At 43.5% G+C, this 19,561-nt stretch overlaps 2 protein-coding genes across 4 annotated transcripts in view; one reads left to right on the top strand and one right to left on the bottom strand.

The window, feature by feature from the left end:
- Positions 1-1,331, bottom strand: part of LOC133969984 (endonuclease domain-containing 1 protein) — an 11,176-nt gene extending 9,845 nt beyond the window's left edge. Inside the window, exon 1 of the mRNA XM_062406749.1 lies at positions 1,208-1,331. Within this exon, the coding sequence (XP_062262733.1) occupies positions 1,208-1,262 (55 nt within the window). The 5' untranslated portion in view covers positions 1,263-1,331. The remainder of the gene's footprint in view (positions 1-1,207) is intronic.
- kdm6bb (lysine (K)-specific demethylase 6B, b) overlaps positions 1-19,561 on the top strand; it is a 21,417-nt gene extending 1,856 nt beyond the window's left edge. The window contains exons 2-21 of one of the 3 annotated variants that reach the window (XM_062406746.1): positions 3,130-3,188; positions 3,687-3,810; positions 5,091-5,147; positions 5,405-5,624; positions 5,740-5,985; positions 6,098-6,247; positions 6,330-6,608; positions 7,609-10,133; positions 10,248-10,374; positions 11,247-11,352; positions 11,915-12,120; positions 13,098-13,231; positions 13,328-13,396; positions 13,486-13,634; positions 14,292-14,406; positions 14,497-14,684; positions 14,836-14,977; positions 15,048-15,174; positions 15,334-15,504; positions 16,432-19,561. In XM_062406746.1, coding sequence (XP_062262730.1) covers positions 3,692-3,810; positions 5,091-5,147; positions 5,405-5,624; positions 5,740-5,985; positions 6,098-6,247; positions 6,330-6,608; positions 7,609-10,133; positions 10,248-10,374; positions 11,247-11,352; positions 11,915-12,120; positions 13,098-13,231; positions 13,328-13,396; positions 13,486-13,634; positions 14,292-14,406; positions 14,497-14,684; positions 14,836-14,977; positions 15,048-15,174; positions 15,334-15,504; positions 16,432-16,455 — 5,154 coding nt within the window. In that variant the 5' untranslated portion in view covers positions 3,130-3,188; positions 3,687-3,691 and the 3' untranslated portion in view covers positions 16,456-19,561. Of the gene's footprint in view, positions 1-3,129; positions 3,189-3,686; positions 3,811-5,090; positions 5,148-5,404; positions 5,625-5,739; positions 5,986-6,097; positions 6,248-6,329; positions 6,609-7,608; positions 10,134-10,247; positions 10,375-11,246; positions 11,353-11,914; positions 12,121-13,086; positions 13,232-13,327; positions 13,397-13,485; positions 13,928-14,291; positions 14,407-14,496; positions 14,685-14,835; positions 14,978-15,047; positions 15,175-15,333; positions 15,505-16,431 lie in introns of those variants that run through there. The other 2 variants (XR_009924260.1, XR_009924261.1) reach the window with 2 other exon arrangements.

The raw sequence follows: 19,561 nt of genomic DNA, 5'->3' as shown, positions 1-19,561 counted from the left end.
CACACATAGATGCAAACACTCCCCTCCTCACTGGAGGCCTTGCTCCCAGCTCTGGACTAAATGATATCATCGGTTGCCAGGGATACAAGGACACAGCGTGCAGAGAAAAGGGAGGGTGAGGCAGAGTCAGAGCCATGCACACACACACACACGCACACACACACACACACACACACACATACACACACACACACACACACACACACACACACACACACACACACACACACAGCCTGAAAGAGAAAGGAGGGAAGGATGCTGGTGAATTGGGTATCATAAAAGAAAAGTAGTGCAGATAGCAAAGGTGATGCGGCTGGGCCATGGGGAGGGAAGGAAAAGAAAGCTAATGTCAAAGGCTGCTGGCCAATCCTCCCTCTCCCTTCTGCCTTACATCTCATTACATTGTCTGTCTTTGTCCAGAAAGGGTCCGAAAAGCATTAGTACAGCTTCTACGGAACAAGAGGCGAGCACAGAAAAGGAGGAGAGTGGCAGTGGTACCTGAGGGATGGAGGAAAGGATACAGTCGTGAATTTGAAACAATGCAACCTTTGAGTCTTGCTCACGTGTGCATCAAATAACTGGTATTTCCTCACTCTTTCTCTCTCCACTGTGCGTGTGTCTGTCTGTGTGTGTTTGCCAGCGAGCGGAGGATGAGAATGTCTATTTAAAGGGATCGGAGATTGCGCGGGTCTGCTGTCTTTTCTATTCCTGACTGACACATTGTTGAATTTGGCCCAGAGAGTCTGACTCCCCCACAACACACATACACACTCGCAGCTCTCACTGCAAGGTAAGAACGGTTAAACACACACAGACATACAAACACTCACACACACACACACAAACACACATAATATGAAATATCCGCTGAAGTGTCTATGACTTCAGAGGACATTACATTAAAACATGTCTTTACCTTAAAATTGATTGATTATGGGGACTTGATTTGTGTCCCAATTAAGAAGACAAGTCCCCAAACTATGACTTTCCAAACATAAGTAATACCCAGACCACACACCCACACACGTATTGGTATGCAAGCCAGAAACAGAACTGTGGTATCTTTGAAAAGTGCCCTCATGCTGCTTTACATCACAACTCTGCACTGTTTGTTCTGCACATTTCTATCTCACTGTGAGGGAGAGACACAAAGAAGCCCGCAGAAACCGAAACAGCAGAAACCCTCATGCACATGACATCATCGTACCTCTCCGCTGAATTCCAGATGTTGCAAATGACCCCTTCACAGACGGGTTAAACATTGGAGCATCTGAGCCATTGCTGTGTATAGAGTGAGATGTAAGCTGCTGGTGACTGACAGCTCCCCTGTGGTGCAGTCGAACAAAAGTGTGTGTGTGCAACAGGGAGGGTCTGCATCAGATGGTGTGTGTGTGATGTCCCTCAGTGCTACAGAGCTCTGGGTTAAAGCATGGTGAGGTGTGTCCTTTCTTGGGTTTGCAAAAAGAAAAAAAGGAATAGTGCACAAATTGAGGAAACCCTAACCCTTTTTTGATTGCATGGATTAAATGACAGTGACTGTCACACAGCAGATGATTGACAGTGATGTGATAGAAGCATAAGCTGCCATTTTGGGACACAAATCCAAACAGGGAAGAATAAATGTATCCAACCAGGTTCCGAGCAAAGAAAGCAAAAATTAAGATTAAGATGCATTTATTTGTCCCAAACACATGCACAGACATGCACAGGCACACTCATGCAGGTAGGGAAATTTAACCTCTGCTTTTGACCCATCTGGTGCATTTTAAATCAAGAAAAATCCTGTTCTGGATCAGCATAAAAATTCAATGGAACCTTCTCTGACCCATATTGCATCTTTCTACCAATTTCCATGGCGATCTGCCGAATAATTTTTTGCATAATGTTGCTTTAAAAGAAACAAAGAAACATACAACCCAGAAGCAAACTGATGGGAGAAAACCGAACCTCCTTGGCAGAGGTAATGATGCAGATTGTATTGTAAGATTAAACCTGTGCTCTATGTGAGGGGAGAGTCCTACTTTCACTTGACCCTACGTAGTAGTGAACATTGCATGTACATGCAGGATGTCATGTCTTCTTCCTGCTCTAAATATAAATCTCCATGCAGCTGACTCCAAAGAGCCCAAAGCCACGCCAGTAAGAACTGTCTGGCTTCAGTTGCTCTAGCAACTGGTGGGAGATGGATGCTCACGGAGGCTGCTTACTTACATGTGGCTCATTCACTCACACAGAGGTTATTGATGCACAACTATAAGTTCTGCCTTTATGGAATTAATTTGCAGAGTGAATGAAAAAACTTGCATCAGGTTGAAGTGGTCAAAAAAAGCATGTAGAGGTGCAGCCTATCATAGTGCAGCAGGGCTCAATTCAGCAAGCAACACTGATCTCAATCTCGCTGCTGAAGTGTTTGGCAGCAGCATTAGAGACAGAAAGAGACTGGAGAGGTTGAAGAGACAATTCTGTTTTCAACAAAGGGAAGATAAATAAAAATGAAAACTATAGTGGGAACAAAACAACATTTCTCAGGGACTCAATCAGCCTGACCTGAAGTTTCTTTACTGGAAGCCAGTAAAAAGGAATCAACATGGAGAAGATGGAGCTTCAGCGTTGATTTGAAAAACCGACTCTCTCCGAGCACGGAGAAATCAGGGCTCATGTGGAGAGATCAATTCTATAGGAGCCCTCCCTGATTTCTTCTTCTTTCTTGTTAAAGGGAGGTTGCCTCAGTCCCTCGTCTTTCCTGCCATGTGTTTTCGTCACTGAATGGCCACTGGCTGTGGTGGCTGCTGGGAAACGGGGATTAGAGAGAGACTAAATGCACAATGCAGCTCTGGCTGACTGATGATAGGACCTCGGAGCAGATACAGTGCAGCGGAATAAACAGCACCAGGAAAATCGAATTTTCTATATAGATACACAAATAAGTGACACTTTGGTGCTGATGTCAATCACAGGACGACTAGGATGAAAGCCAGAACAAAAGAAGTTATCGTGAAGACATGTTTTAATTACAGCTCATGTTCATCTCTCTCTCTCTCTCTCTCTCTCTCTCTCTCTCTCTCTCTCTCCCTCTCTCGCTCTAGTCATGGACAGAATATATCTCTCAACCATGTGTCTTGTCCACAGGCTTGATTTTGCTCTCAGGTGTGAAAAGTGGAGGGCCTCCCAAACACAGACCAAGACTGGTAACTACACAACATGTCCGTCTGTCTTTGTGCACGTGTGTGTGTGTGTGTGTGTATGTGTGTCTGTTTATTTAAATGCAAACATACACTATGTGCACCTAAATAGTTCTTTACAGTATCACAGAAATGAAGATGTGCATAGATAATTGTTTTTCACTACTGACATAGTAATATATGTTATAAGCCTGCATGAGTTTCACCATGTTGTGTTTCACTGTACTGTTCATCTGACACTGTAATATATACTGAAGTGTTTTTCTCTAAGTAATAAGGGATTCCTCCACTTAAAGGCTTTTTTCCCTTATAGAATAAGTCAGCGAGTTAAAGAGTTTTTATTCAGAAACTAAAACTACTGCTTAATTAGTGTTACCACACATTGTGTAAGTGTAAGAATTACACAAGATTAACTACTTCTCAGACTCACTATGGATGAGATTGTATCTGTTAATCTATTAAAAACACAGCATCATACACATGTAACCCACGTCTGTGTTTCAGGCTGCATGTATCACCAGGCAGAGCTGTACTCTGGCCGTAACACATGGGACTCCTATCCAGCTGGAGGTCCTAACAGAGGACAATGGGCTCCAGTGAACACTCACCTCTGGAGCCACACAAACAGGTCAGTCAGCAGCAACATCAACACATGTTCAAGTGTTTTTTTCCACAGAGTGTCACCTCTTATTTCTGAAAGTACAGCAGCCCATTCACATGGGGCACAAATATGTTTCAGATGCACTTAAAATAGCCTCTTTTGTATTTTATGTTTCTTTACTGATCATGGATTTTGTTCTTATGTTGTGAAGATCAGCTAAAACTGACTATAAGACGACAGTAAACTTCACTTGGGGGGAGAAAATGGCTGAAGCCTTCCTGAAAACAAATTAAGCTCAGTGAAAGTGAGGACGAACTGCCCCAGCGAGGGTCATTTCAGCAGGGGGGACTCCAGCCTTTGTTGTCTGGGTTGATGTAAGATAAGCACCACTTCATGTTCCCGGCTGATTGAGTGAAAATGTGATGAGCTCTTACTTCAGCTGCAGCAGTGAGCGGGAACCCGTCTGTGCAGTTTAAACAAGCACGAGTGTGGTGAACGTAACCATAACGTCTTTCAAACTGCAGCTGAGAGAAAAACCTCAACGTGACATTTCTCTGGCAGCAGGTGGAGGCTTTAACCATTCTGCTAACTGCAAAGTATGTGTGTCAGGTTGTGGCTTTTGGGAATATAAACAGTTGTGACTCTCAAAGAGACACTAAACTCTGAACTCTAAATTATTTTACATTTTGGGAAAAAACTTTGCACATAACTCTAACATGTACATGCGCTATACGTCAGTTAAATGTTTAATTAGAATCAAATATAGAATATACTTGTATAATGTACATTTTATATTTTATTTAAAGTAGAGGAAATAAAGTAATTTCAAGTATCATTTAAAAACTTCAGTCGAGTCACATTGAGTATGCTAATTCTCTGTGGTCAAAGAGGTTTATTCGGTTTTGTCTCAGTTGAAAAGAAAGTGTGGTTACTATAGTAGGGATAAGAGCCGTTTACAGTCTCTCTCAAGAGCCATTCATAGAGAAACCTCAACAAGTCGACACTGTGCTTCCTCTGTCCCTTGGAAATACACACGCAAACTCATTTTGGTGAGCGGTTGTTGAGACAATCGAGTCAGTCGGAGATTTCTCCTTCACAGTTTGATGTCATCACGGTTTCATGAGAGCTACCGTTAAAGAAATGATCGGGGCGCCACGTCACCACCGAGTTACACTTGAGTCAGAGATTCAAAGAAAGAGCACAAAAAGGAAATCAACAGTCAGGAAGCAAGTTGGACTTGTTGCCCGATTCGTAGCAAGAAGGCTCTCAGATTTGTGACATCATCACATGAACTTTCAACATTACAGATGCCAAGAAGGGCGCAATCAATCACATCATCCACCATCAAGTCGTCTCTATAACAGGTGAGTGAAACAATTAATTCACAATAGTTTTTTATAATCTTTCACACATTTTTCAAGTTATGTATTTAAATTACATATGACATTAAAACTTGGATGGCTCGTGCAGCTTTTGAAAAGCCATCTTCCCTTGAGCCATTAGAGCAACAGAGCAGTACCAAACTTGATAGACACATTCCCGTGATGTATGAAGCTCCATTTGTGCTGTGGCACCATTATTGTAAGTACTTGCTGCTAAGTTTGTTTGGTGTTCCTCATAGGGGGGAGAGAATAGTCAACCATGGTCAGGACAAAGGTATCTCAAAGGGGCACAGACAGCATCCACGTGTATGGGAGGGTAAAGATCCGCCGTTTGAGGCCCAGAACTGGCAACACAACTCCTCGCGCTCATTCCACAACCGAGCTGAAAACAACAACGGTTATCCAACCGCAGCCGGAGAGCGCTACGCAACCTGGGACAACAACGTCGGCAACTCTGAGGTGAGCCCTGCTGATCAGGAACGATATTGTCTTCAAAGGTCTTGAAATCGCTGTTGGAGCTTCGAGCATATCATCGTTTGAATTTTCTGACTTTCTGATTGTGGTTGTATGTTAGCATGGGGCTCCTCGCCTTCATCGCAACAACAGAGAGCTCCAGGCTCCGCCAGAGAGATGGGCCCCCTCAGACTGTCGCAGGAGCTCCCCAGGCAGGATGATGAACAACAGACCGGGGCCCTGGAAACGACCAGCCCACCATCAGCGGCGAGACCAATTACACCAGCACAGTCCATCCCCGCCTCACCCTTTATCAACAAGGGTAGAGTGTCCTGCTAAGAGGAGGAGGGACTCTGGTCCTGATCAGGTAAAGTTTCTTGACTTAGTAAGACAACATGACATTTTATTTCTGTGCAACAGCACCACCCGTTGGTATAACCCCGGCTAGTATTACAGGATACCTGTGCTTCTCTGCTCAGTCACCTCATCCTGGATCTAGACATCTACCTTTACTGGCCCCCTCACCGCCTCGCCACCACCACCGTCACCAAGATGACTGGAAGCCCCTCAGCGACAGGGCGGGTCCATTCCACCACTCTGACCACAGGACCTCAGCAACACAGCAACAGGTCGGTTCTATCATCTATGGATGACTGCTTCAAAATATCAGATGAGCAGACATGTGGATGATGTTTGATTTCTACCATCCAGGAAACCTCTAAACTTCGAGCTGGTGGACATGGCTTCAGTAGCAGTAACCCGGCAGCTCCAAACCAGAGTTGTGGCAGCAGACCGCCACATCACGGAAGCAGAGGGAAGGTCGAGCGGAAAATCCTGTCTTCACCAGCAGACCACACCCGTGTGCCTTACAGCCACCAAAACCATCATTACCACTACCAACGGCACACAGGCCATCCCAGAGCTCCACAGCACAACCTGCCGCTTCACCCTCCAGAGGACTCACGGAGCCATCACCACAAACAAAGCACAGTGAGAAATAAACACCGAAACAGCAGGAACACAGTTTTCAATTAGCCTTCAGCATGGGCTTTATTTTACATCTGAATCAATGTTTTTGAGTTTCAAAATGTTCTATTCTATTTTTATCTAGAAGATATTAATGTCAACATAACATTATGATTTAACATAACAGATTCAGTAGCCATTTTCCTCTGACATCAGTAGAACAGAATGATGTTGTACCGCTGTGATCCTGGTTCATCAGTCTTTTAAACACAGAGAATCTAACAAACTGTTTTAATTTCACAGGTCCCTAACTGATCAGGCAATGAAAAGATGAAAATCCTGAGGGATATTATTTCATACAAAGGGAACGCCAATTCTTCATCCTAAAATATATCGATGCACCTCTGGGACACAGTTATTTAAGCCCCGGAAGTAAAATGCACTGGAATCAAGCTTGTAATCTAACGCTAGATGCTCAATCTCAATCCAATGCTACGGGGCCTGAAACAAACTGTTGATATAAACAGTGTGAACATTACACAGAAATATTTTCCAGTGAGCAGAATGTGACATAACGCTACTGATTTAACCTGAATATTTCTGAGGCCAGGTCAAAAGACACAGTTGCACTTAATGTTAACTTGCTGACTTGCTTGCATACATTTTACTTACAGTCTTAAATAACTGTGTCCAAGATGTGCGTTGATATTTCAGCATTAAAAAGCCCTCATGGCTAGGAAGTGGTTAAACGCTAGCTGTTGTCCAATGGCAGCTGATGAGATATCAAATGTGTCCTTCGACCCTGAAACATGCTCTTATGTCCTAACGGATATTAACTATCCATTATCCAGTAGCTGATCAGTTGGGAAGCAGTGAAATCAAAACACTCTGAGTTTATATGGTTTATAATCCTGGATCACAGCTCCTCACAATGTCAGAGGAAAATATCCACTGTGTCAATATGGCCTATGGAGAGATGTTTACCTGAACCACAGTCCTAATGGATATAATATTAACTCTGCAGGAACCTCAACGTACTCATCAAAGAAGCATTTTAAGGGATCCAGCCCTCGCCCATTCTTCTGGTGCAGACTCCCCTTATTCATCCCTCCTCTGCAGCCCTAAAGACGGAGGGTCCACTGCCAGCAGTCCATGTGCTCTCTCCAGTCCCTCTTCATACACAGCGCCCATCGGCAGAAAAGATCCTGCGATCATTCGTCAGTGTAGTCCCGGCCTCAGTGGAGAGCAGCGACTCCACAGAAGCCCCCCCTCACATGACCAGACCAGGTTTTCGGACGTCAAGTACAGAAAGAGTTCCCAGCCGCTCTGCTCACGACAGCTCCCCCACAGCAGATCGAGAGCCAGCAAGCTTGACAAGGAGCTGGAGCCACACGCAAAACCTGAGTGCAAACAAAAAGAGAAGCTGGGGAAGAAAGAGAAAAAGGGGGATATTCTGAAGACAAGCAGAAAAGGCGATGAAAGAAAACGGCGGAAGAAAAAAGAGGAGAAAAGGCCGGGCGAGCGAAAAAGGAAAAGAGATAAAGCAGTCACAATGGAGGGAAAGTTAGGCATGAAAATCAGGAAGAGGGAGATGTCCACCTCCATCTCTGCCTCAGCAGAGGACAAAGTGAGTAGGATGGAGACCCCGACCCCAGAGAGTCAAAGCCAGTCCACACCCAAACACAAGCACAGGGCGAGGAGTGAACGAGCGGAGGGGACACACAGGCCATTTGCAAATACTCCTCATCCTGAATGCACTTCACAACAGCTGCCCTCAAAATCTCGAAACCACAAAATGTCCAAAAAGAGCAGCGGTCCCCAGAAAAACCCTGTCCAAAATCTACCAATGACATCCCCAAGGAAAACAAGCGCCAAACAGACCAGCAGGAAAACCACCACTGTCTCATCGCAGTCAGACGGCAGACCGAGAGGAAAGCCAGACGATACTCTCCCTTCACTTTTGTTTAAAGCCTTAGCACCTCTCAGTGCAGCATGTTCCGTGAGCGCAGAGCAGGGAGGTGCTCTCAATGCCCCAGACCTCCAGCCCGTGGGGGTGAGGGAAATAGGAGACAACCTAGCGAACACTCCTCCTGTTCTGAGCTGGCAGGGCTCTCCAGTGTCGAGTCTGGAAGAGGATGAGGACGAGTTAGGGAAGGGTGTGATAAGTCGACCTGTCCTCCAGCCCAGCCCTACTCAGTGCTCCCCCCACCCTTTGGACAACGACAGCTCGGACGATACGGAAAAGGAGCCTTCCGAAAGTTTACGAGCTGACAGCAGCGACAGGTCTGAATACTGTGATCCGCCTTGTTCCACCGTTCAAGTTGCCGAGGAACAATCAAAAGCAGACGTGGACAGCGGTGGGGAGACATCTGGCTCTCTTCTCCGTGAGCTCTGCCACCACAAAGCAGGGCTGGACGACGTCTTCAAGAGCCTGGCCACCTTCCTCGGAGGCCGGAGGGTCTCGTGTCGAGGCGGCCCATTTGGTGGCCCTCCAGACAGCACTGCCGGAGGGGTGAAGTACTCCTCTTCTCTGGAACTTGGGCCAGATATACACTGCCAGGAGCATCACGATTTCTCCCCCAAGTCCGATCCCACAGCGTCCTCCAAACCTGCTCATATTAAATCACCGACTCACAATACCTCAGACTCGCTCGGGAAATCCCACAGTCCGACAGAGCCGAGAACTGAACCTGTCGCCGACGCCCCAGTGAAGGAGCCTCAGACTGTGAAAGTAAAACAAGAAGGTAAAGATTCCGAGATCCTCCCTGAGAGAATTGACTCATCTCTTCTCGACGGGTCACTGAGTGCAGAGCTGAGAGTGACCACCACAGATACAGCCTCTCTCACCAGCCTCCTCACTGTTTCCACCAAGGAAGAGAGAGGACACAGCACAGAGCCCGGACACAGATGTGCAGGGAGAAAAAGAAAACAAAAGGATAAGGACGGAGGAAGGGAAGAAGAGATCAAGATTAAGATTAAGACAAAGGAAAGCAGTGTCATCTGTCCAAAAAACAAAGTAAATGAAGTTAAGGATTCAGAAGAGAGGGGTGTTTCATCCTCGGAGAGAGCCATCTCCAAAAGTTCTACCAGAGCTCTCAAAGATAGTAGGATAGGCCAGATTTCTCAGGAAAATCAATCGCCACGTGGCAAGGACATCCGGAGAGAGAAAGACGACACTGGGGACGCTGAGGTCAAGGTAGAAAGAGAGGAGAAGAAGGAAGTGATCACTGAGTTAGAAAACAAGAAACCGTCCGCAGCTAGAAACCCAGAATCGAAAGCTCCAAACCCAGCGTCAACTTTAACAATCAACCCGTCCAAACTGTGTGTCTCAACACCGGCGAGCAAACCCCCCCGCTCCTTAGCGCCAGTCGATCCACTGAAACTGAAAGCGCTGTCCATGGGCTTGTGTAAGGAGCTGAAGATCCTGCTGTTCAAAGTGGAGAGCGCCGGAAGACACACGTTCAACATATCAGAGGTGGAGGAGCAGAGGGTCCCACTTTCCAAGATCAACATCGACAACACGGCAACAGAAGTGATCAGGTCCTGCAAGTAAGTGCTCGGGAAAAAGAGAGGCTCCTCGCCTAGCGGGGATTGTGATGGGAAATTCCAGAGGTACGTGTCTTGCTGATTGATGTATTTTATTGCCCTGTTGTCTTTTTGTAGGGGGACGAGGGTGAAGGGGAAGTTCAGGGAGTCGTACCTGCTTTCCTCATTTTCCGTTAAACCCGACATCTCCGTCAAGACTCCCATTCCTCGAGAAAAGCTCAACCCTCCGACACCAAGTATCTACGTGAGTCCATACAAAGTAGCCCAGCCTGACTTCATTAAATATTGACCTCCAAATTCTTACTTTTAACCATGAGGGATGCGAGCACTAGCGCAGTGCCTGTTTCTAAACCTGTTTGCTTGGCTTGTGGCGATGCTGGTTTCAGCTTTCTTTCTGAAACTGTAAATGCGATCTAGTGAGCAGCAATAAGTAAAGATCGGCTGCAGGACTCTGACGCTGCGTCACCACTGCTGTTCACCTGTTAATTCAGAGTTTGGTGAAGCTCAACTCAGTACGTTGGTGAGTCCTAGCCGCCGCTACGACACAGATCTGGTGGCTTGTTGTTGATTCATATCGAACGCATCACATGTCCACATTGCACCAAACTTGTTATAATAAACATGCCAAGTGTGGAGCAAATATGATGAGCGGTTCTCGAGCTAGGTGAGCCACAGATAAACAGACAGAGAGATAGAGATTCTTTGAATTAACATTTGGGATTCAGACTGAGAACTAGCTGATTGATTTCCATACAAATAGGTACAGGCATTTATGCCTCCCTTCAGTTCTATCTTTAGACCTCTTAATTTAGCCCCAACATTTTAATTGTTTAATTGTTTTGCTCATGACTAAACACAGTTTTACACACAGTTACAGTTTGAAAACTCAGCAGAGCTGCAAGCAAAGTGTCAGATGCTTATTGTTTATGAATACCAGCTATTTTAACAATCATAATGATAAGAATTCACTTAAATGCGAATCATGAACCGATAGCAGCAGAGAGAAGTGCCTTATCAAATCTTGTTTCATCACATCTATATGTTATTAATTTTCAACTGTGTTTAAGAGACATACATTGATTCTTTTTTGCTGCGTTCCCTGTGTCGTGTTTGCAGTTGGAGAGCAAGAGGGACGCCTTCTCTCCAGTTCTGCTTCAGTTCTGCACTGACCCCAAAAATGCTGTCACTGTCATCAGAGGCCTTGCCGGCTCCCTCCGCCTTAGTAAGTTTATCCACCACACTCATCTCAGCCAATTCACTGCACTCCAATTACTCTATTTAGCCCAGCAGGATTTATCAAACTCCATTCACCCTGAATGAGTTGATAAGTAAAGCGTCACTATTAGTTAGGATCCGTGGTTTATTGTCTGGTGAAAACAGGGCTTCTTCTTAAAGCACAAATAAATACAGAATACAGTATATCCTTATTTTTAGATGTGCAGTGGTAGATGTTCTAGACATTTGATATTTCTATAACAGAGAACATGTGGGCTCTTTGGACAACACTTTCTCCGCACTGTTTGATGTGGACGCTACATCATTCCTTCTGTAAATAAAGATTTTAGAGACTTGCCTAAAAGTGCCAGAGGCTGGTTCTGAGCACTGCTGCTGTATCTTTAAACCAGTCTCATGTCACGAACACAGAACACTTCACTTTATGATCCATATTTGAATTCAGACAACATTTGCTTAACCTCGACATTGACAGGGCTACTGGGAGGCCGTATCAAGAGATTGCTGCTTTGAATGAATTTGTCTCATCTCTTGTTCACTCCTTCTTGTAGACCTTGGTCTTTTCTCCACCAAATCCCTGGTGGAGGCCAATGCAGAACATGCAGTGGAGGTGAGGACTCAGGTGCAGCAGCCCGCTGATGAGAACTGGGATACCAGCGGCTCGGCGCAGACGTGGCCCTGCGAAAGCAGCCGCTCACACACCACCATCGCCAAATACGCCCAGTACCAGGCCTCCAGCTTCCAGGAGAGCTTGCAGGTAGACATTTTCCCTCATCGCACACTAATGCACACACATGCTTGTTTTATAACTTATCTGAAACCAGGAGAGTGTGCTTCACATTTAAAACCACAGCTGTGAACAGAACTCTTAAGAGGCATGTACAAGTAACTGAAAAGAATTTTTGGTATTCCTCAATTTTCATGAAATTTTGACTTCACAGTTCCATAATCTCAATAAATTGAGAATTGAAAAATAATACAGATATTTGCAAAAGTAGCATTGACTCGAAAGGTGGTCGACTAATTTGCGTTGATAAGAGCATTTAAAGGGTAGGTTCACCACAAAATAAAAATGCACTCATTGTCTACTCGCCACGAAGCCGATGGAGGGGTGGGTGAAGTGTTTGACTCCACGACTCCACAACACTTCTGGCTGCAACGCTGTTTACCCCTGAAAACCCAGGAGTGTTTTGAGGACTCAAACACTTCACACACTAACACTACCCCTCCATTGGCAGAGTGTTGAGTCGTTAATGAGTGAATTTTAATTTTACTGTAAACTATCCCTATAACCTCACGTCAAACAATTAATTCTTTATTGTCTTTAATACTGAAAGTATTTTGGTGAAACTAGTTTTTTAATATCCAGTAACATTTTTGAAATGATGTTGATGATTATACCTTATTATTATATTATAATTTCACACTTGAATTTGGTTATGCTACAGTTTCAGCTCTTCTCCTCGCACTCACACTGCTTCTGTGCACGCGTGCTCTCATATTTATCCTCTGCTCTTGCATTATTAACAATTTATTTTGTTCTTTTTGAGAGAGAGCATTACAAAATCTGAAAGTTAAATCAATAAAATGGACACTTGCATAACCTAACCTAAAGAAACAGAGGTTTAATGGCCATTGTCCCTAAAATAAGCAAACAACTAAACTTGCAGCATTTACCAAAGCCTCTGTTCATGGTGTGAACCTGTCAGCTAAGCTCCTGCAGATGTGTTATAGGAGGAGAAGGAGAGTGAGAATGAAGACGAAGGAGAGCAAACACAGAGCTCGGACGAAGCAGCCACCGCAAAAGCTGTCCTGATGTTAGCCAACAGTAAAGGAGGTCCCCCCTCAACTCCCACCAGCACACCCAGGTTAGCACCGAACCGTGGTCTGTGTGTGCTGAATTCACTGTTCTACCGTATGAAAGTTACCCACCTGAGACTTTGTTCCCCCCCCCCCCCCCCCAGTTCAGACCAGAAAACTGCTGGAAAGATCATTAAATTTGGGACCAATATTGATCTCTCAGACCCTAAAAGGTGAGATTATGATAAATCTGCCCGCTCAAGCACGAGCCCCCTCAGGCTATTGTTGTTTCACGTGGTCCCTCGTGTTTTTCTTTAATAAGGTGGAAGCCCCAGCTGCAGGAGCTGCTGAAGCTGCCGGCCTTCATGAGAGTGGAGTCCAGCCACAACATGCTCAGCCATGTCGGTAACACCATCCTGGGCATGAACACTGTGCAGCTCTACATGAAGGTGCCGGGCAGCCGCACCCCGGGTGAGTGTATCTTGCGGAGATGCGAAGTACAAATACTTCAAAGAATACATTTTTTAAGGTGTCTGTGCTTTACTTCAGCATTTAATATTCTGAGGATTTTAACTTTTTACTCTACCCCTTACATTTTCAAAACAGGCTCATTAATTTCGTTTAAAGGCATTTGAGGGGAATTTTTTTTATTTTATTTTGTATCATCGAATGCCGCCTTCCCAACATCAAGACAGATGTCAACTCTAAATGGACAGTAACATAGAGGAGGCGATTCCTTGAAGTGCCAATCACGCACAACAGATGTAACCTTGCCTTATACACATTAAGAAACTCAATTTAATACTGTTTAAATCTCATCCTGGGTCATTCTTCATGTTCACAAATCATTTGTTTGCTTTAACCTGTTTGAGGTATATTGTATTTTATCTTAAGTATGAGTGGTTTAAGTTAAATATTCTTTGATTTATATCTTTGGACAGATACAGCTGTTAGAAATGGCCTTCAGAGGGAAACCTGTTACTTGTATACTTGATCAAATTTATTTCTACTTTGATTACAGAATGTGTGTTATTTTGCCACCTCTAGTTTCTATATAGTAATCCTCAGATTTTATAAGCAGGCCTGTTTTCAAACTTTAGAATTCCTAAACTTTGCATTTATCACCAGGTCACCAAGAGAACAACAATTTCTGCTCCGTCAACATCAACATCGGACCTGGTGACTGTGAGTGGTTTGCCGTCCACGAGCATTACTGGGAAGATATCAACAGATTCTGTGAGAAGTGAGTGATGGGGCTTTAACAAACGATGCAGTGGTAAACTTCCGAGTGTGTGCATGCTAACGTGCACCGCCGCCACCTGTTTCTCCTCAGGCACGGGGTAGATTACCTCACAGGATCCTGGTGGCCAGTGCTGGAGGACCTCTACAGCTCCAACATCCCTGTGTACCGCTTCATCCAGAGGCCGGGCGACCTGGTGTGGATCAATGCAGGGACTGTGCACTGGGTCCAGGCCGTGGGCTGGTGCAACAACATCGCCTGGAATGTGGGACCACTCAACTGTAAGGACAAGGGGCAATAGCTCATTTGAAACTGTAGCTTGAAATTATATATTTATTTGTTGCTCTTTGTCTCATATTATATATATATATATGTATTATATGCCCTGCCCATGTTCAGCCTCATCACTGTTTGTGTTCTCTGCTCGCCCAGCATACCAGTATCAACTCGCCCTGGAGCGCTTTGAGTGGAACAAGGTGAAGAAGGTTAAGTCAATCGTTCCCATGATCCACGTTTCCTGGAATGTGGCTCGAACCATCAAGATCACCGATCAGGATACATTCAAGATGCTCAAGTAAGATGTGTCGCTGTGCGTATTGGTGTGTGTATGTGCGTGTGTATATTTACTCTCCACTCTCTCTCAGACACTGCCTGATGCAGTCCATCAAGCACATCCAGATTCTGAGAGACCAGCTGGTGGTTGGAGGGAAGAAGATCTCTTACCAGAGCCGCGTGAAGGATGAGCCGCCATACTACTGCAACGAGTGTGATGTGAGTCACTCCTCCCCCAAATTGAGCAACCAGCATTACCACTAGCCAAACAAACAGCCTATTCCCAACAGGCAGGTTGAGACTGCTGTCTGTACTAGTACAGGGAATTGTGCGTTTCTGTACGTGGTGTCGATGCATCACAAATGTGTTGATGTGCAGGTGGAGGTGTTTGACCTGCTCTTCGTGACAAGTGACAGCAGCAGTAAGAAGACCTACGTGGTGCACTGTGAGGACTGCGCCCGAGCTAAGACCCCGTCTCTGGCAGGAGTTGTGGTGCTGGAGCAGTATCGAATGGAGGAGCTGATGAAAACCTACGACAGCTTCACTCTGGTCAGTCTCACTCTCTCACTTATCTAGTGCAGTAACAGTGAACACTTCAGATAAGGCAAAAAAGACATGACACACACACACACAGTCATCACACAGATATGTTTAAATTGCAACACATTCACGTCAACCTGACTTACAGTCAAATGTGATATTGATTTCCAGTCTACCAGCCAGGAAGTTTGCGTCAGTTCATTTCAGTACAATGTAGAAATGAGTCTTGCCTTATCTGATTTTTATAAACACATAGATGCATTTGTTCGTTGCTGAAGTTTACTTTAGGATTTATTTGTACTGTGGCTGCAATAAGGGACCCTCTTAGGTCTTTATCAGTAAACTAACTTCCAAGACAGCACCCCCTTTATTACAAGAAACATTTATATCGCATCTTTTCAGAGCTTCTATGAATTTCTATCTAATAAGCTCCACAAAGGAGAGAGTGTGTTTTGCATTAATCAAAATAAAACTTCAATAGGCATTAACGCAAATTAAATGTTCACTCTGTTGGATTACCTGCTGTTTCTGGAGCAGATTTCGAATGTGTGAAAGGTGATTTCCGCACAATGCGTTCACAATTTAGTGTTCAGTTTAACACATCACTTCACCACATTGTAACATGTATAGAAACTTCTCAACAAAAAAAAATATTCAATGTATATTCTTATATTCTCTATACATTTTTAAGGGGGAATAATGTAAGGATCTTAGTTTCATCAGTAGACTGGATTCCTCCAGACCACTCCCTTATTTTCTTTATATTTCTACTATAAGAACTAGATTATCGTCTGTAGGATTAGTAGGGTAGCCTGTACTGAGTGCAATTGTGTTTTAAAATAGTTAGAACTAATAATTGGCCTCTAATCATATTAACACACATAATTTCCGTGTGATCAGCTGAGCGCAATCTCTTCCTCTTCTCTTCCTCCTCAGGCTCCATCGCCCATTTCTAAGTGACGACTCCTCCCCGGCGTCTTTCAGCCATAACCAAAACTCTAATGGCAGCACAAATGTTGTCTTCGAAGGCAATCTATTCCTGCAAACACTGAATCAGCCAATCACGTTTACTCAGTATTGTTTACATCACACAATAAGGTATGGATACTCAGCCAATCCAACTCTGCTCACTGTCTTCCCCATACCAGCTGCTGATTGGACGTGTGTTTTTTTTAAATAGAATGACTAGACTGGTACTTCTCATGAAAATCATTTCCGACGTGGACAACAAAAAGAAAGAAAAAAAAACAAATGTGAGCACTGCTAACACTGAAAATCAGGTGATATATTTAACGGACACTGCTGTGATTCAAAAGCGTCAAGTAGCCAGTTCTGTGTATTAATTCAGGTACTTTTATGCAAATCCAGTAGAACTTTTTTACACCAATCTAGTTATTCTATATGTCCATGAATTTGCTGTGATTCTATTGTACCAGCAGGGGAATCGCTTCACAGGAGAAGTAGCTGATTGTCACATTTGGCCTCGTATTGGTTCCTGTTTTTTGTTCTTTATTCAGGTGAACTCTCCACATTTGTAACTCCTGTCTGTAAACTCTGGTTTAGGAGGTGCTATTCTTCGAGGTGCTTGTTGGCTACTTTAAAATTAAAAGTTTTACCAGCCTAGAAGTACACCACATTGGCCTTGTGAACTTTATTTAGAAGAGAGGTAATTAGACGTTTAAACGTGCGCTAATAAGGTTTTATGTGAGTATAAATCCAGTCAAAACCTTTCATCAGTTTCTCTAAAATACGGGTTTACCAGTGGACTAATATGGTTTCATTCTTAGTTGGAAAATTGGAATTTTTTTATTCTTTCTTTGTTTTTCACATATCAAGCTAACACTTTGTTGGTATTGTTACTATGATACACCCAGAAAGCTGGAAAGTTTTTTTTTTATTTTTTGAAATGAGGAAACAATCTGTTTTATACCTCTCTTGTTGCTATGTTCTTGTTTGTAGATGACAGAGAAAATATGTAATTGTAAATTGTGAATGAATTTATGCGATTCGTGGTGTGCATGGACGCTGTGCAGGGGGTCGGTTATGCAGCGTTTGTGTTCTGCCCCAAAACATTGGTCCGTGATGCTCGGCTCCGTTCACTGCCACTGGGTTTAAAACGCTGGATTTACACTTGAACAGGCTGACGAGCTCATTAACCAACGTGACAGTTAAACTGTCCATTTTCTTCATCAGTATTTAGGAATTCCTTCAACAGTAAATCTCTTCTTCTGTTGATGCTACATAGTCTGAACTTAATATATCCAAACCTGATTAGTGTTATTTCCTCTTTGATTTAATATCATTTTTTAATTTTTTTAATTTATTTTCCCTCCTAGAAGGGTTTTTGTCCTCTGAAGTTAATTCTAATTTGTGAGTAGGAAAAATACAAATATAATTTGATTAATTGTTTCTTTCCTTATCGGTTTAATTTGTTAATTTACTGTAGGGACTGGTTTTCATATTTGACATTTGCTTAATTTCGGTCACAATGGGACAAAAATAAATCAAACATTCATATCTTTTTTCCTTAGATAAATAACATAAACAATCAATTTTGATAAGGATAGGTAATTATGAGCAGCATAAATACAAACTAAGCTGAGGAAATCCACTTCTAAATGACCTCGGCCCCTTGTTTACCATTTCTCTCCTGCAAATATTACTCACCGATAACCGCAATAAGCTCATATCAGCTGAGTTATTGTTCCAGCTCTTCTTCAAAATACTGTTCCAGCCTTTTCCTACATCTCATAAAATCATCACGTACCACACTGGAGTGGATTCACAGCTTAGGTTGTGTAGCCGTTCGAAAATAATCCCCCGCTAGCGTCAACATCGCTGAGGATCCTTCCCCCTTCCCCAGTCAGTCTGTGCACACCAATTCATGTACATACTGTATCTGTTTTCAGGTTTACTAGAAGACTTCTGTAGTTTTGTTCTCAATCAAAAATCTACTTTGTATGTGGTCAAATTTGTCCACCTCAGTCACTCGTTTTTGTTGTTGCGATATTATTATACATCCTGTTTGACTCCAGTTGAAATAACTGCAATGGGAGTTTCTTCCCACTTTTATACCTCTTTTTGTTGTGGGCTTCTGATTTTTTGGATTACAGAGAAATTGTACATTGTGACATTATTTATACTGTACATGGTTGTTTTCTTATATATTTATTGCATTTCAGTGGGTACTTCCCTCGATAAGGGGCTACAAGGTATTCGAAAAGTGTAGTACGATCACAGAGTGTGGATAGGGGAAGTGCAATCAGGGGGGGTGGTTAGATTTTCATGGTGCTGGACCCCCTCCTTGCCTCAATGCCCCCTCATTAAACAGCATATGATGATGTATGAACATAGGTTACTGATACAGCTCAAACCAATCAGTTGGTGCTTAGAACCATTTCCACAGTTTACTGGAAACAGAAATGGAATGATGTCTTCGTACTGTATCACACAGATAAATAAAAGATCTTTTTAACTTTATTTCCATTGTATGAAATTCATAATCTTGTGAAGCATTAGTGGTTTTATGATGAGCATTAGTCGTAGTTGTACTTCTTGACTCTTTTGCCGAGACTTTTAGGGATGTGACATTTTAATGGCGTCAGGGTTTTTTGTTTTTCCTGTGTCCTGTCCTCATTATTAATATTATTTCAAGAATGTGATGATGCTCTCTTTTTTTTCCCTGTTGACTTTGTTTGATTTTATGCTGCACTTATTGTTTTCAAAAATAACTCATATGGAAGAAAATCCTGAGCCAGACCTGTCTTAAATTGTATTGTTGTTTCAAGAAAATAAAATGTTTTGATAAATTATTCAACAATGAGTCCTTGCCGCTGGTTTCCTCTGTGCCGTCTCCTCGGGTTTGCCCTCTCTCTGAGAACGAGGTATCCAGGTCTGCCCTCCCTCTGTGTGTCCAAAATGATAAGCTGCAGCACCCGAGGGAGAGGAGCTGCTCTGACGTTTTCTGAGAACATGGGTTGTGGGGAGCATTTTCTCTCTTTCACAGTTTGATTTGAAAACCTTTGCTGAATGATTTTGTAGACATTTTCGTATTGCTTCTCATACA

This window comes from Platichthys flesus, chromosome 15 (assembly GCF_949316205.1).
Source record: "Platichthys flesus chromosome 15, fPlaFle2.1, whole genome shotgun sequence".
Lineage (NCBI taxonomy): Eukaryota > Metazoa > Chordata > Actinopteri > Pleuronectiformes > Pleuronectidae > Platichthys > Platichthys flesus.
This window is presented reverse-complemented; position numbering and strand designations above follow the sequence as displayed.